General features: G+C 42.6%; 1 protein-coding gene across 1 annotated transcript in view; it reads left to right on the forward strand.

The window, feature by feature from the left end:
• Nucleotides 1-10,564: 10,564 nt before the first annotated feature.
• INTS4 (integrator complex subunit 4) overlaps nt 10,565-17,275 on the forward strand; it is a 108,358-nt gene continuing 101,647 nt past the window's right edge. Inside the window, exons 1-2 of the mRNA XM_061406156.1 lie at nt 10,565-10,827; nt 15,190-15,384. Of these exons, the coding sequence (XP_061262140.1) occupies nt 10,774-10,827; nt 15,190-15,384 (249 nt within the window). The 5' untranslated portion in view covers nt 10,565-10,773. The remainder of the gene's footprint in view (nt 10,828-15,189; nt 15,385-17,275) is intronic.

Here is a 17,275-nt window from a genome sequence, read left to right on the forward strand (position 1 = left end):
AGATCTGCTGGCATTAACTAAAGAAAATTACAGTCAGAGGAGAAAAACTTGAAACTCACTGCCAAATATAACTGTCCAAATATTATAATCCAAAGGAAAAACACAGAGTAAAGCCTTTGAGAGTGCCGTCATGAAGACATCCTAGTTCATAGCACTGGGTCAGGTTTTCAGGTCTCACTTTTCTTGGAGCACTTTTTTTTTTTTCTTCTGCTTATTTTCCTTGTCTTCCCCGGCCCCCTTTCCATTCATTCTTTTCCCTTTTCTGCTGCGCTTAGTGTCCTGGAAGGCTCATCTCTAGGTACTGCGTGCTCAGGCCCCTTTCCGGTTGATCAAAGACTTGGAAAATATGACAGCAGAAGACTGGAGACAAGAAGACCTGGGATGTTGGTATAAGGATGAATGTCTTACGATGGTGAAAACGTTTGTGTTTCCTATGAATGCCCACCAGAGGGCACCCATTGTAGAAGAGGCTTTTTAAAGAAATGAACGAACATAATGATCCAACCTCTGGGTGCCAGTCAGCCTCTTTCCCCAGCTCAGTGGAGTCATGAGAAAGGTGGCCATGATGGCAGGGGTGGGGTCTGTGCATGGGCTCTACAGTATAGACTTCTTCTCAGCATCAAAGCTGATGTAGTCAGTGATGAATGTCCAACAGCAGAGACCAACACTGAGCCCCTGATACAGTATTTTTCCCACAGGGGGACTAGATACTTGGTGGTAGGTTGATAGTCCTGCAAATCAGTTAGCTGTACTGAACTGTAACAAACTGTTGGTAGAAATGTTGGCATCGCTAAGCAAATGGCATGAATAGCTTTGTTTGAGGATGTTTGCAAAGCTGCTTAGGGTTAGGGTGCGGGTTTACTTCATCGTTGTTGTTGTTCTTGTTTAGTTGCTACGTTGTGTCCAACTATTTTACGACCCCATGGACTGTAGCCCGCCAGGCTCCTCTGTCCATGGAATTTCCCAGGCAAGAATACTGGAGTGGCTTGCCATTTCCTTCTCTAGGGGATCTTCCCAAATCAGGGATCAAACCTGGATCTCCTACATTGCAGTGTGAGCTACCAGGGAAGCCCAATAAAGCTAGTATCACCCTCCAATCCTGGAGACATTTCATGGTGATAAAAAAAATGCCTCCCAGGGGCTTCCCCGGTGGTCCAGTGGCTAAAATGCTGTGCTCCCAATGCAGAGGGCCCGAGTTTGATCCCTGGTCAAGGAACTATGATCCTCCCATGCCACGATTGAAATGAAAAGATCCTCCATGCAGCAATGAAGATCCTGCATGCTGCAACTAAGACCCAGCACAGCAAATTAAAAAAAAAAAAAAAAAGTCTCACACTGGGTTAGAAGGCAGATTTGTTCCTGACCAGTATAATAAAATGAAGTCGGGGGAAAAATAAAAAGATACTGTCCCCTTCAAAGGGCAGGTTTGCTAGCATTCCCTCTTTTAAGATTGAAGGTTTCCTAAACTCTGTCCTTCATCTGTGTTGCAGATGTACTGTGCATGGCATTGACCTGCATCACCCTTATGGTGTTTAAAGGTCAGGGGGAACCAAAACAAACGTGAAGTTCATGCTGTCTGCTACACTGTGAATAATAAGCTGCTTAAATCCATTTGGGCTTGTTGTCTCCTTACCAGCTGGTTCTATGCAATTTAGCAGCTTAGGGACTCTCTAACCATATGACAGACCCCCAAACTTAATACCTTAAGACTATAACCATTAATTCCTTCTCATAGCCTATAGATTAGGCAGTTCTTCTGGTTTTATTTGGTCTCAATTATGTGTCTGTAGTCAGATGGTAGCTCAGCTAGGGTGGGGCTGATCTTAAATAGCCTCAGCTGGGTGAAGTTGGCTTTGTTCCATGTGGTCATTCACTCTCCAGCAGACTGCTGCTGCTGCTGCTGCTAAGTCGCTTCAGTCATGTCTGACTCTGTGCAACCCCATAGACGGCAGCCCACCAGGCTCCCCGTCCCTGGGATTCTCCAGGCAAGAACACTGGAGCGGGTTGCCATTTCCTTCTCCAATGCATGAAAGTGAAAAGTGAAAGTGAAGTCACTCAGTCGTGTCCAACTCTTAAGGACCCCATGGACCGTAGCCCACTAGGCTCCTCCATCCATGGGATTTTCCAGGCAAGAGTACTGGAGTGGGGTGCCATTGCCTTCTCCGTCCAGCAGACTAGGTTGGACTTATTCTCATGGCAATGGTAGGGTTCCAAAACCAAGCAAAAGACATTAAAAACTGGTGTGTGGGTGGAACTTGAGGCCTAGGTTCAAAACTAGCACCCTGTTATTAATACTTCCGCTATACTTTACTGGCCAGGCACAAGGCCAGCAGAATTCAAAGGGTGGGGATATAGATTCCATCTCTTAATGGAAGCAGCTTCAAAGGGATTTAAATACAGAGAGGGGAAGAATTGAGGCCATTAAAAAAAATTATTCTACCTATGCTGGATCCTTTCCAGGAAGGAAGGAGTGGTGATTTACCCACATAGGAATAGATACATATCCCAGATTCTGATTTGAGTTTTCTACTGCTATAGACTCCCTCTCTCATGTCCAAATTCATGTGTTAAAATCCTAACCCTCTATGAGAAGGTATTAGGAGGTCAGGCCTTTGGAAGGTGATAAGATCATGACAATGGAGCCCTCATGAATGGGCTTATAAAAACAGATCCCTTATAAAACAGATCCCAGAGAGCCCCTTTACATCTTTAACCATGAGGACGTGGAGAGAAGACAGCTGTCTATGAACAGGAATTGAGCTCTCACCAGACGCTGAATCTGAGAGCACCTTCATCTTAGACTTCTCAGCCTCCAGAACTGTGAGCAATAAATTTCTGTTGTTTATAAGCCTCTCAGTCTATGGTATACTGTTTATTTGAATATTTTACTATCTCTATAATCCTGTTGGCTCTATTTTCCTGGAAAACCCTAATAACATCTAATTGAAATGTAGCTGCCACCCTACTGTTCATGGATACCTGATTCATTTTCATGGTATATTTCACACATTGCTTCTGAGTAGGAAGCTTATTTTATAATGAAAAAAAAAATATAGCAAAGAAACTTCTTGGTCTTGCCAGGTATCCATCATTCAGATGTAGCTATGATTTAAAAAAAGAAAAATGTGTAACAAGCTTTTGCAGACTTAACTGTGGGAGCTGAGAGACAACACATTATGAGTTGGGAAGCTGTCTTACAGGTTTGTGGTATATGCCTCATGTCAACAACTAAAATATGTACTGTTTCTTCCACGTTAGAATACATGATTCCAGAGCTGAGAGGTAGGAGCGGTTCTTGTCACTTTTACATGTAATAACTCATTTATGAATTCTTATGTTCAGGGGATTTGGAGTACTTAGTCTCCAAAGGAGAAGTAGTTTCACTAAAGAACAGTCACTGTTCAATTACATTCAAATGTGTAATGACACTGCCCTGGTCATTTTGGGCTCTTCCTGCTGAGCCAACAGGCAGAGAAAGGATTACTATACTAGTCTGAGTGATCGACTCCAATTTTCAAGGGGAAATTGGGTTGACATTATACAATAGGAGCAAGGAAGACCTTATTTGAAGCCCAAGGGATTCACCTGGATGCCTCATGGTATTTTCATGTACAGTAATGAAGGTCAAAGGAAAATGTCATCAGTTCAATACAGTTTTTCATTTCAAAATGAAAGCAGACTATTCTTGTTTTCTATACCAGTCTGGCCTTGGCTTCTCAGCTTTATTTCCATCATTCCTTTCTGTTTCCTTTATGCAGTTTACTCTCAATATGAACTGAACTCCCTTTGTTTTTCTAAGTGCACCAAACTCCTTCCTGCAGGCTTGTATCTAATAATAACAATGATAATCCTTTGTACCAATGATGCAAAAACGTGCATTTCCTGTCTCTGAAATTGAGACGTATCTTAAGACTGCTGTTGGCCAATTGTTCACGTGTAGACTGGGTCATGGGGGCTCAGTGGTAAAGAATCCACCTGCCAGTGGAGGAGATGTGGTTCGATTCCTGGGTCTAGAAGATCCCGTGAGAAGGAAATGTAAACCCACTCCAGTATTCTTGCCTAGGAAATCCCATGGACAGAGAAGGCTGGTGAGCTACAGTCCATGGGGCTGCAAAGAGTCGGACACAACTAAACAACTAAACAACAACAACAACAGCAAGACTGGCTCATAGCAATTCATGTTGTCATCACTTCAATTGAATTGTGTGAGTGTTGTTTTTAATTGTCATTTAAAAACACAGCAGGATGACATAGGATACAAATCTTTGTCTAAAGAAGTTTAAGTCAGCTATTTTCAGTAAGTATACCTAAATCTAAGCAATATGAAACCACTGTTTTTAATTTCAGCATTTTTTGTTAGTGTTTTACAATTGCTGGCAGCTTCAGTTCAGTTCAGTCCAGTCGCTCAGTCGTGTCTGACTCTTTGCGACCCCATGAATCGCAGCACGCCAGGCCTCCCTGTCCATCACCAACTCCCGGAGTTCACTCAAACTCATGTCCATCCAGTCGGTGATGCCATCCAGTCATCTCATCCTCTGTCGTCCCCTTCTCCTCCTGCAGCTTATTTTTGATCAAATATGGTAACAATAACAATAATGGCTGGGACTTCCCTGGTAGTCCAGTGGCTAAGACTCCATGCTTAGGCAAAGCGGGGGACTAGGGTTTGATCCCTGGTCAGGGAACTAGATCCCACATGCCACAACTAAGAGATCCCATGTCATGATCAGTAAAAAGTGAAAGTTACTCAGTCATGTCTGCCTCTTTGCGACCCCATGGACTATACAGTCCATGGAATTCTCCAGGCCAGAACACTGGAGTGGGTAGCCTCTCCCTTCTCCAGGAGATCTTCCCAACCCAGGGATTGAACCCAGGCTTCCCACATTGCAGATGGATTCTTTACCAGCTGAGCCACAGGAGAAGCCCAAGAATACTGGAGTGTGTAGCCTATCCCTTCTCCAAGAGATCTTCCCAACCCAGGAAATGAACTGGGGTCTCCTGCATTGCAAGCAGATTCTTTACCAACTGAGGTATCAGGGAAGCCCGATGACCATAGATCCCGCATGCCACACAAAAAATCCCACATGCTGCAACAAAGATGGAAAGTCCCTCATGCTACAACTGAGACCCAGCACAGCCAAATAAATGAATATTTTAAAAAATAATAGCCACTAACACTTAGCACTGGTTGCTAAGTGCCTTTCATTTCACTGGACGTTTTTGTATTTATGGTAATCTCTTCAGTCTGAGATGCCTTTCTTTCTTTCTAGAAAATTCACTATTTTAAAGCCAGATTAAAAATCATTTCCTCTGTAAAACTTCCCTGAGGCACCCTGAAGTTAGGTCTGTTTGAAGCACTTGGCTCTGTTATCCAGCACATTTTGCCCACTAATGATCAGTTTGGGTGTCTCCCTTTCCAGTTAGACTGTAGAACCTTGAGGGTAAAAACCATCTTTTCAGCCTTTTGGACTCTTCTCTGCCTACCATAGTCTTCTTTTTATATGCACTCTACATTAATTCATTTCAAAGAATGAAACCATAAATGTCTGTCAACTAAAAACTGGCACTTGCCAAGAGCATTTGCCAGTGACTGAACAACAACAACAAGGGCATTTGCCATCTGCCTGTGTTGCTGCAGTTGCTGACTTTTGACACTCCCTGAAGGGAGTTTAGGGTGGAGAGTCAGGCACTCTGTGCTCCAGTGAAACTGGTGGGACAGCTCTTTAGATAGTTGGGTATGTTCAGGAACTGATTTCATGATCCCAATTCTTGCATCTGATGAACTCCTTATTGCAAAATTCAGACTTAAATTGAAGAAGGTAGAGAAAACCAATAGACCATTCATGTATGAACAAAATCAAATCCCTTATGATTATATAGTGAAAGTGACAAATAGATTCAAGGGATTATATCTGATATACAGAGTGCCTGAAGAACTATGGATGGAGGTTCATGACATTGTACAGGAGGCAGTGATCAAGACCATCCCCAATAAAAAGAAATTCAAAAGGCAACATGGTTGTCTGAGGAGGCCTTACAAATAGCTGAGAAAAGAAGAGAAGCAAAAGGCAAAGGAGAAAAGGAAAGATATATCCATTTGAATGCAGAGTTCCAAAGAATAGCAAGGAGAGCTAAGAAAGCCTTCCTCAGGGATCAGTGCAAAGAAATAGAGGATTTGGCTTCACTTGAGCCAAAGAATGCTCAAGTGAAGTCGCTCAGTCGTGTTTGACTCTTTATGACCCCATGGACTGTAGCCCACCAGGCTCCTCCGTCTGTGGAATTCTCCAGGCAAGAATACTGGAGTCGGTTGCCATTTCCTTCTCCAGGGGATCTTCCCGACCCAGGGACCAAACCCAGGTCTCCTGCATTGCAGGCAGATGCTTTAACCCAAGAATGGTCAAACGACCGCATAATTGCACTCATCTCACATGCTAGTAAAGTAATGCTCAAAATTCTCCAAGCCAGGCTTCAACAGTATGTGAATTGTGAACTTCCAGAAGATCAAGCTGGATTTAGAGAAGGCAGAGGAATCAGAGATCAAATTGCCAACATCATTGAAAAACATCAACATCATTGAAAAAGCAAGAGAGTTCCAGAGAAGTGTGTACTTCTGGTTTATTGACTATGCCAAAACTTTTGACTGTGTGGATAACAACAAACTGTGGAAAATTCTTAAAGAGATGGGAATACCAGACCACCTGACCTGCTTCCTGAGAAATCTGTATGCAGGTCAAGAAGCAACAGTTAGAACTGGACATGGAACAACAGACTGATTCCAAACCGTGAAAGGAGTACGTCAAGGCTGTATATTGTCACCCTGCTTATTTAACTTATATGCAAAGTACATCATGAGAAATGCTGGGCTGGATAAAGCATAAGCTGGAATCAAGATTGCCAGGAGAAATATCAGTAACCTCAGATATGCAGATGACACTGTCCTTATGGCAGAAAGTGAAGAAGAACTAAAGAACCTCTTGATGAAAGAGAAAGAAGAGAGTGAAAAAGTTGGCTTAAAACTCAACATTTAGAAAACTAAGATCATGGCATCTGGTCCCATCACTTCATGGGAAATAGATGGGGAAACAGTGGAAACAGTGAGAGACTTTATTTCCTTGGGCTCCAAAATCACCGCAGATGGTGACTGCCACCATGAAATTAAAAGATGCTTGCCCCTTGGAAGAAAAACTATGACCAACCTATACAGCATATTAAAAAGGTGAGACATTATTTGCCAACAAAAGTCCGTCTAGTAAAAGCTGTGGTTTTCCAGTAGTCATGTATGGATATGAGAGTTGGACTATAAAGAAAGCTGTGTGCCAAAGAATTGATGCTTTTGAACTGTGGTGTTGGAGAAGACCCTTGAGAGTCCCTTGGACTGCAAGGAGATCCAACCAGTCCATCCTAAAGGAAATCAGTACTGAATATTTATGTGGAAGGACTGATGCTGAAGCTGAAACTCTAATAATTTGGCCACCTGATGTGAAGAACTGACTCAATGGAAAAGACCCTGATGCTGGGAAAGATTGAAGGTGGGAGGAGAAGGGGATGACAGGGATGAGATGGTTGGATGGTATCACCGACTTGATGGACACGAGTTTGAATAAGCTCTGGAAGTTGGTGATGGACAGGGAAGCCTGGTGTGCTGCAGTTCATGGGGTGGCAAAGAGACACGACTGAATGACTGAACTGACTGAATGACTGAATCCTTGCATCTCCTCACATCTCAGTTCAGTTCAGTCACTCAATCGTGTCTGACTCTTTGTGACCCCATGAATTGCAGCACGCCAGGCCTCCCTGTCCATCACCAACTCCCGGAGTTCACCCAAACCCACATCCACCAAGTCCCTCCATGGTGATATCAGCTCCTTGTGACTAGCAGAAAAACTAGTCACTTGATTTGTGAGTTGATTGATTGCAATGAATTCCCCCTTCACTAAAATTTTATATATTGACCTTCCCCCCACTGCCTATTTGGAGTAGTCTCTCAGAACTATCTGAGATGCTGTCTCTTGGCTTCCCTGGTGGCTCAGCTGGTAAAGAATCTGCCTGCCAATGAAGGAGATGCAAGAGACGTAGGTTTGATCCCCGCATCAGGAAGATTCCCTGGAGAAGGAAATGGCAACCCATTCCAGTATTCTTGCCTGGAAAATTCCATGGACAGAAGAGCCTGGCTGGCTACAGTCCATGTGGTCACAAAGTGTTGGCCACAACTGAACACACATGCCTTTTTCTCTTGGGCTGTAGTCCTCATTTTGCCCCCAATAAAACTTAGCTCACAGCTCTCAGGTTGTGCATCTTTTTAGTTGACACAGCTAAAGTGTAATGCAGGATGTAAACCTTGACCTTGGATTTATTAACACCAGCATGTGAATTACACTTTATAGTGCAAAGTATTTCTGCATTATTTCATTCCGCTACATCTTTGTTGGGTTAGGTGTTACTGCCATTGTAGTTGAGGCTACTTGTTCATTAAGTGCCAGCTGTAGCGAAGCAGGAGGGAAGGGCGCAGGGCACAACCTTTAAAAGAATGACAATAGCTAAGAGTTCCCTGGTGGCCCAGAGGTTAGGATTCCAAGCTTTCACTGCTGTGGCCTGGGTTCAATCCCTGGTCAGAGTAATGAGATGCTGCAAGCCACATGTCACAGCCAAAAAACAAACAAACAAATAAAAAGAATGACATAACCGTTGAGGATAAGACATAAACTGGTTAGAACCAAGTAGGTCCAAGATGGCAGAAGATTCACCTTCCAGTAGACCTGGAGCTTCATTATATGTTCATTGTAGTACATTAGCATATGCTAAATGACACCTCTACAGGCACCATGACAGTTCTGAGCTCAACCATAAAAGACCAGAAAGTGGGTGGTGGCCCAGTTCCTGGAAATTCCATCCCTCTCCTGAAATAGTTGGAATAATCCTCCCACTCATTAGTCTATGAGATTACTCAGCCCATAAAAACTAATCACCTCATATTTCAGGGCCTCTCATCTTATGAGTGGACACACACTCTGTCTTTGGAGGCTGTTCCTCCCAGGTTCGCACTTGCCTTTTGAGACAAGGCATTCTTGTTTATGGGATGTGTATCTCATTCTGTTTATGGGATGTGTATTTCTCTAAATAAATCCACTGCTTACCTATCACTTTGCTTCTTGCTGAAATCTTTCTGTGCTGAGACATAAAGAACCTGAGCTTCAGTAAGTCCTGACACGAGGTGAGCAATTTTAACTGAAAGACAGTGGGTTCAAGTCTCACCTCATGGGTTCAAGTCCCAGTCAGAGTTTTGGCTGGGTTCAAATCCCATCTGAGTTATGTGATCTGAAGCTTTGTTGCTTGATCCTTGGCCTCAGAATTCTTTCCACTCTCCCCTAGCTATCAGATGATAGCTTGATTCATTAAAGGATAGGTAGCTTTTCAACAACTGGAATGAGAGAGCAGGAAAAAGTACCCTAGGCCAGGAGAGGTTTGGAGGGGTGGCATACAGCTTTGTAAGCAGATAGGGTGGGGGGGTCCCTAGAAAAAGATGTAAGAAAAGCCATTTTTGGCTTAAGCCATTGTTTGATCTAAGCCTGACCACAATGCTTGTCCTTGAACAGGTCTCAGTAATTAATTATCTTGAGAGAAGTGAGGGAATGAAGGAACAAAAGAAATACGTTTTCATGTTCCTTGCAGTCAAAAACCAGTTTTTCCTTAAAAATATATACGTAACAATCTGATATATGTCTTTGAGTTCTGCAAGAACTAATGTTCCCCACTCACGTGGAAGATGGAATGATGATGTCGACCCTCCTGACTTCAATCAACTAAAGCTTGGGCCCTGTAAACCTCTGCCCCAATCCAATGCTGAATTCTCCTCTGCGCAAGCGCCTTCATGAATGAATATGCATGCACCCTTAGGCTTCTGTGGTAGGTCAGAATCTGCCTACAGTGCATGACACCTGAGCTTGATCCCTGGGTCAGGAAGATCCCCTGGAGAAGGGGACAGCAATTCACTTCAGTATTCTTGCCTGGAGAATTCCATGGATGGAGTGGCCTGGTGGGCTACGATCAACGGGGTCTCAAAGAGCTGGACACCATCGAGCGACTAATACTTAGCTTAAAGCGTCCCCAGTTTTGCTGTTTGGAGACACTGCTTTGGGGAAGATCGCTTGTGCTGTCCTTACTTGCTGCAAGTAATATGTCCTTGGAACTTTGGTTAGTTGGATCTTCAGGCTTGACACCAACCAGAAGGCAAACTCAGTTTTTGAGCAACAGCTCGATCAAAAGGCGAGCACAGGATACAGACAGATAGCAAATACTGAGAACAGCAATGGATGATGGAGCTGTCAGCTTGACCTCTTTATGTTATCTTCTGAGTCAGAATCCTCATACAGCTCCAGGTTTTATCTCTAGCTCTGGATAGCTCCACCTCTGCCCTTTACACTGTAGCACTTCCCCCGACCCTCCGTTTCCCTCCGTCAATCAAACCCAACAGAAAGCCCCCCAAAGCTCCCATTGGCTCCTCCACCCTTTCCGACCCGCCTCCTCCTGCCAGAAGCCCCGCCCCCAGTGCTACGCTCCGGCTCCGGTTTCCGTTCCTCCCGCTCAGCAGGCGTAGGTCGCTAAATCCAGACGCACAGCGACAAGGCAGTCGAGCAGCCGGAAGCGGCTTCTCTTTCCCGGAACCCCACTGCCTTGTGGGACAGCGGCTGGTTCCTCCCTCCTGGGCAAGCTTTTTGGTATTCCTCTGCCTACCTCAGCCCCGTCGGGTACGGAAGCTGAGAAGGTGTATGGGCAACCATGGCGGCCCATCTGAAGAAGCGGGTTTATGAGGAGTTCACTAAGGTGGTTCAGGTAAGCTCTGGAAGGAAAGGTCTCAGGACTGGTCTGGGAAAGGGGAAGGTTATCCACGCCCAGACACTTTGCCAGAACTGGCGCCACAAAGCTGGGTAGGGTGCCAGTGCTGCCAGTGCTTTGGTAGGCTGCCTCTCTGATTACACTTTAGTGGGCGTGTTCATTGGCCGCTGCTGTTGTCAGTATTAACATGTGCAGTCTGACAATAAAAAAACTATTAGAAGAAGCAAACAGCAACTTACAATTTACGAAAGTATCTTATCTGTTATCTCATTTTATTCATGTTACATTCAGTTCAGCAGCTCAGTCGTGTCCGACTCTTTGCGACCCCATGGACTGCAGCACCCCAGGCCTCCCTGTCCATCACCAACTCCCGGAGTTTACTCAAACTCGTGTCCATCGAGTGGGTGATGCCGTCCAACCATCTCATCCTCTGTCGTCCTCTTCTCCTCCCGCCTTTAATCTTTCCCAGCATCAGGGTTTTTTTTTTTTTTTTTTTTCCCAATGAGTCAGTTCTTCGCATCAGGTGGCCAAAGTATTGGAGTTTCAGCTTCAGCATCAGTCCTTCCAATGAATATTCGGGACTGATTTCCTTTAGGTTTGACTGGTTTAATCTCCTTGCTGTCCAAGGGACTTCCGAGAGGCTTCCCCAAACACCACATTTCATTAGCATCCTCGTTTTACAAATGAGGACTTTGAGACTTCAGGTGGGGTATTGACAAATTTCCTCCCAACTCCCATTAGCAAAAAAGTGCCCAAAGCCAAATTGGCTGTATGCAGAGCTCTAAGGGTTTGGAAGAGGAATCTATAGGAATCCTCAAGACCCAGTCACAGCAGGCGAGGGTCACAGGCTTCATAGGGGTTGAAGTTTTCGTTCTTAGAACAGCTCACTTATAAAGGAGGGCAGTACCATGCTTCCTCCTTTGGAGTTGTTTCAGGACTGAGGGGCCCAAACCGTGTCAACAGTCAGTGATTCTCTATGTATTTCCTCAGAGAGATCGCTAAAGTAGAGGTTGATCCCAAGTCATACGTTGTGTCTTGCTTCTCTGACTTTGTGTATCCAAATCACCTGGGCTCTGTTAAAATGTAGATTCTACTTAGTAAGTGAGTTTTCTGGGGGAGGCAAGGCAATAATCTGCATTTCTGAAGAGCCCCTGGTTAATGTCAGCCAATAGCAGGTTTCCATCCATAGACTTGTGGCCTAGCAAGATTTAGACCATGCAGCAGGACGCTGATCCTTAAGTATGTCATTTATTCCTTCAACAAGAGTTTATTGAATAAAGTAGTGGTTATTATGTATCAATATTGGGTATGGTGAAAGGTGCTGAGCTATAAAATCCAATACACATTAGGGTTCCTGTCCTTTCGGAACTCACAGGCGAGCGAGAGATGTGGAGCATCATATCTGAGATTATAGTACAGAGAGGTAATTGCATCGACAAACCAAGTCTTCCTTACTCTTTTACAACTACTTCTTTTTCTGAAAACTAGCCAAACTCTCTTGCCCTTTGTGATTTAACAGTATTCCTTCATTGCCTTTTTCGTTTTTTTGTGTGTGTGGCATATTTCCGTTGTGTGTAGGGAAGTTAGTTGGCTTCTTGTTCTTGTTTTTTTTTTTTTTTTTCTGAAAATAACTTTGATACTCACCTTGTCAGTCTTGTTGCTCCTTTTTATGTGAAATTCTTTTTCTTGAACTTTTAGAATGAGTCAAGATTCAGGAAAGCTTTACAGCGCTCCCTCTTCCGTGGCTTGCTTTTTGGGATTTCCTAGCTCTGGATTCCTTTGCCCCCATTTAAAAAACAAATTGTGCCAAATAAACATAACAGGATTTATCATTTTAACCATTTTTTAAGTGTGGAGTTCAATGACATTAAGTCCATTCACTTTGTTGGGCAGTATCAGTTCCTTTCTTTATTCTGTTGTTCCCTCTTACCAAGACTGCTCACCTCTCCTCCAGTATACTGTGTGTTTGGACCTTTCCAAACTTTTGTATCTGTTGTCTCTTTTACATGGAATGGATGTCATTCTTCCCTCTCTTTTGGTTCTCCACTCCGTGGACTTAGGTTTTGCTTTAATCTCTCCTCCCCTACTGCTGTAGCACTCATCTGTTTGTACTCATCACTCGGTGCTACTGTTCAGTTCAGTTCAGTCGCTCAGTTGTGTCCTACTTTTTGCAACCCCATGAATTGCAGCACGCCAGGCCTCCCTGTCCATCACCAACTCCCGGAGTTCACTCAGACTCACGTCCTTCGAGTCAGTGATGCCATCCAGCCATCTTATCCTCTGTCATCCCCTTCTCCTCCTGCCCCCAATCTCTCCCAGCATCAGAGTCTTTTCCAGTGAGTCAACTCTTCGCATGAGGTGGCCGAAGTACTGGAGTTTCAGCTTTAGAATCATTCCTTCCAAAGAAATCCCAGGGCTGATCTCCTTCAGAATGGACTGGTTGGATCTCCTTGCAGTCCAAGGGACTCTCAAGAGTCTTCTCCAACACCACAGTTCAAAAGCATCAATTCTTCGGCGCTTAGCCTTCTTCACAGTCCAACTCTCACATCCATACATGACCACTGGAAAAACCATAGCCTTGACTAGATGGACCTTTGTTGGCAAAGTAATGTCTCTGCTTTTGAATATGCTATCTAGGTTGGTCATAACTTTCCTTCCAAGGAGTAAGCGTCTTTTAATTTCGTGGCTGAAGTCACCATCTGCAGTGATTTTGGAGCTACTGTAATTACTAGTATTTGTTTCTGCCTACCAGTTTGGGCTCCTTGAGGGCAGAGGTAACGCTTGGTTCATCTGTGTTCCCTGGATAGACCATAGGGCCTGGCGCACTAAAATATTGATGGTTGAATGATAGCAGATATTGGTTTGTCCTTCTCCTTATGCGCTCCTTAGGGAAAAAAAATCTTCCCAGTTTTTTTACCTAACTGCTGATAACACTGAAGAATGAATTTGTGTGGAATAGGATGGAAATGGGTGAGGATTTTAAGAGCTCATTTCTTTGCTTCATTGTTCGTAAATGGTTACCACAGAGTAATCACCTGAGATCTTAGTGCTTCTGTTATTTTTCCTCTGCCATGAAGATGAGAGCGAGAGAATTGATATGTATGTGGTGCATATGATGTGTTTGTACAACAAAGACATTGTAGTTTAGACTTCTCAGGTATCCCTATGATGTAAGTATTGTATTCCTTTTTATAGAAGGAGGAGACCTGTAGCTACCAAGTGATAATTTAACTCAAATTCCTTTGATTTCAAAGCCCTTAGTCTTATTATCATGCCATGCCATGTTCCCGTCTAGACTAATCCGACTCTCTAGTCTGCAGAGGTGTAATTTTATAAAGAGATGATTCTTCAAGGTATCATTGTGATGCATCAAGTGTTAAGGAAAATTATTGATTACAACTTTATTCTTATGTTGTGATCCTCTCTATATCTATCCCAGGGCCTTACTTAAGCCCTGGAGTGAAGGTTCCCTTTTATATGAACTTTTTGACACTCCTTATATGTAACAGACGTGTCTGAAATAGTTCTAGTTATGTACTATCCTTGAGAGAATCGAGAAGACAGTTGCTCAGCTAATTTGGTGTGTTCTGTGGTTCAGATGAGGATTCCTGATTGAGAAAGAGTAGCGGTAGGTCATCATTCCTATTTTATAGATGGTGAAACTGAGAAGTATGACATCCTTAGAAGAGAGCAGCAGAGTTGGATCTCAGAGAGAACTCCTAATTCCACATCAGTCATTTAGTAAACATTTATTAAATAGCTGCAGTTTGCTAGGCATGTGGCAATGCATTTTTCCCTTATACTGTCTATTCTTCTAATAAAGGTAGAATGATTTGGGTGAAAATAGTCATCTGTTTTGAGAGGAAGATTTTTTTCCTCAGTGTAAGCTGTAGACTGTTCCTGTTGGTTCTGGGTTTCTCAGGAGGGAAGGTGAGCCTAGAAAGTGCTTTAGCACAGTCTGAATATATTTGCTGAATTGAGATTTCTGTTCTAATAAAGAGTGGAATAGATCCTTTGTGTGTCCTCTTAACCCCGAAGCTACAGCAGTCCTAAGAGATAGGCAGAACAAAATATTACGGACATACTTTACAGAGAAAGAAACTGAGACTTGAAGAAATGAAATGACTTTCCCAAAGCCATTGGAGCTAGTGAAAAGCAAAATTGGGACTCATAACTTTGTCTCCAGTTGGGTCTTTTTCTAGTTCATAACGCTGCTTTTTTGTTTAGGCTAGGTCTGTTACCCAAATACATTATTTGGTGTAGGAAAAGTTAATTTTCATCAAATGAGGCAAAGTTAGATTTGTAGACTCTTTGTTTTCAGCCAGGTTTTCATGTTTTATCTTCCTTACCCTCTTGCAGCAACAACAGGAAGAAGTTGCTACTAAGAAACTCCGAATGACAAAACCAAGTAAATCTGCAGCACTCCACATAGATCTATGTAAGGCTACCTCCCCAGCAGATGCTTTGCAGTACCTACTTCAGTTTGCCAGGAAGCCTGTTGAGGCAGAAAGTGTGGAGGGAGTCGTCAGGATTCTCTTGGAACATTATTACAAGGTAAGAAGGTCTTGGGACCTGATGGCAGTAGGTATGAGAGTTGTATTATATCTGCAGAATGGGTTAAAATGGAAAATAAATAAGGTGTTCATTCAGCAGTCTTTTCCTGAGTATCTTCTATATGCTAGGCGCTGTGGATACCGAGATGAAAAAGGTCCAAAAGATTAAAAAAGATCCTCTCCTTAGAAGCTTGGAGTAGCTAGATGGAGACAGATGTGAATGATAAAATGCATCAAATTGCTGAGGGTACTGAGAGTGCAGTGGAGCACAGAGGAGGAGTTAACTTCAACCAGGACCCTCTGTAAGCAGATTTGCCTCTGGTATATAGTCTTCTCTCTGCTGTTACTGCTTTAGTTCAGGGCCCCAATATCTTAACTGCAGTAGCCCCTCATTTTTTTTTTAAGTTATGTAGCATTTTATTTCTCTGTTTTCATAGGCTAGAAAAAAGCATCAAGTCATGCATGATTAAATACAGAAAACAGTTTAAAGAGAGAAAATGAAATTTACAAAATACATTTTTTTTTTTAGTTTTTGTTTGTGAGATCTGAGGTAAAAGAAGAAATGATTTGTAAATATTTGAATCACAGATGACTTAGAATTTGAAACTTTAGTATGAAAATTATTAAGCTTATAGTAAAGTAGAGACAGTACTATAATGAACTCCCAAATAACCCATCTTTGGGGTTAAATAGTTAATGTTTTGTCAAATTTGCTTTATTTGCTTTCCTGAAGTTTTTGTTAAAGTATCATAATATTTTCCCCTAAATAGTTGATTAAATACCTCTTAAAAGGGTACATTGAAAAAAGATATAACCATCTAACCACCTCAATATAATTCAGTTATTCCTTAATGTCATCTAACAAATAGTTTGTATTCAAATTTCTCTGGTGGCGATGGTTTAGTTGCTAAGTTATGTCCAACTCTTGTGACCCTATGGGCTGTAACCCGCCAGGCTCCTCTGTCCATGGAATTTCCCTTCGACAGAGGATAGTGGAGTGGGTTGTCCTTTCCTTCACCAGGGGATCTTCCCAGGGATAATCCTGTGTCTCCTGCATTGGCAGGCAAATTCTATACCACTGAGCCATGAAGAAAGCCCCAAATTTCTCTAGTTGTTTCCACAATATCTTGTTAAGGTTGATATGTTCAAATCAGAATGCAAACTGTGTCCACGCCTGGCATTTGCTTTTTGTAAAATCTGGAACAGTTTTTATTATTTTGGTGATATGATCTATTAAAGAAATTTGGTCAGTTGTTTTACAAACTGTCTTGTTTTCTGAATTTGTTTACTTCCTTGGTTAACTTGTTCCTCTATCTCCTATATTTACTATGAACTGGAAGTTAGATCAATAGACTTTGTTAGATCCCAGATAAGCATACTTTTGAAAATTTTAAGAATACCTTATAAATGATTTGTACTTCATATTTACATCAATCAGGATATATATATATTGAAGTCCCTCCTTGCTTCTTATCTTTTTCCCTTTAGTCTTTTATTTTTATAAACTATCTGTATTTAAATATTTTATGTATGATCTAAAAAGTCCTTTTCTTCACGTATATAATGTTGTAGCTTAATCAGAATGGTTGCAGTTTTCCAAAGACCTTGTGTGTTTTCAGAAGTCAGTGTCTTTTCCCATGTTGTTACCTCAGCCTAGAACCCCTCTCCTTGACACGAACCTGGTCTGGTGTGTCATTTTCTCTGTCAAGTATATTGCTTTCTCAGTCTTTCCACTTATCTTTCCTTCTGCTTGGAACACTTCCCTCAGGTGCTCATATGTCTGTTTCCCACACTGCATTCAAGCCTTTGCTTAAATGTTACTTTTTCATTAAGGTCTTCTTTTATCACTCTATTTGAAATTGAAACTGCCTATCCCACTTTCAGCACTTTCT

Source organism: Bos javanicus, chromosome 29 (assembly GCF_032452875.1).
Source record: "Bos javanicus breed banteng chromosome 29, ARS-OSU_banteng_1.0, whole genome shotgun sequence".
Classification (NCBI taxonomy): domain Eukaryota; kingdom Metazoa; phylum Chordata; class Mammalia; order Artiodactyla; family Bovidae; genus Bos; species Bos javanicus.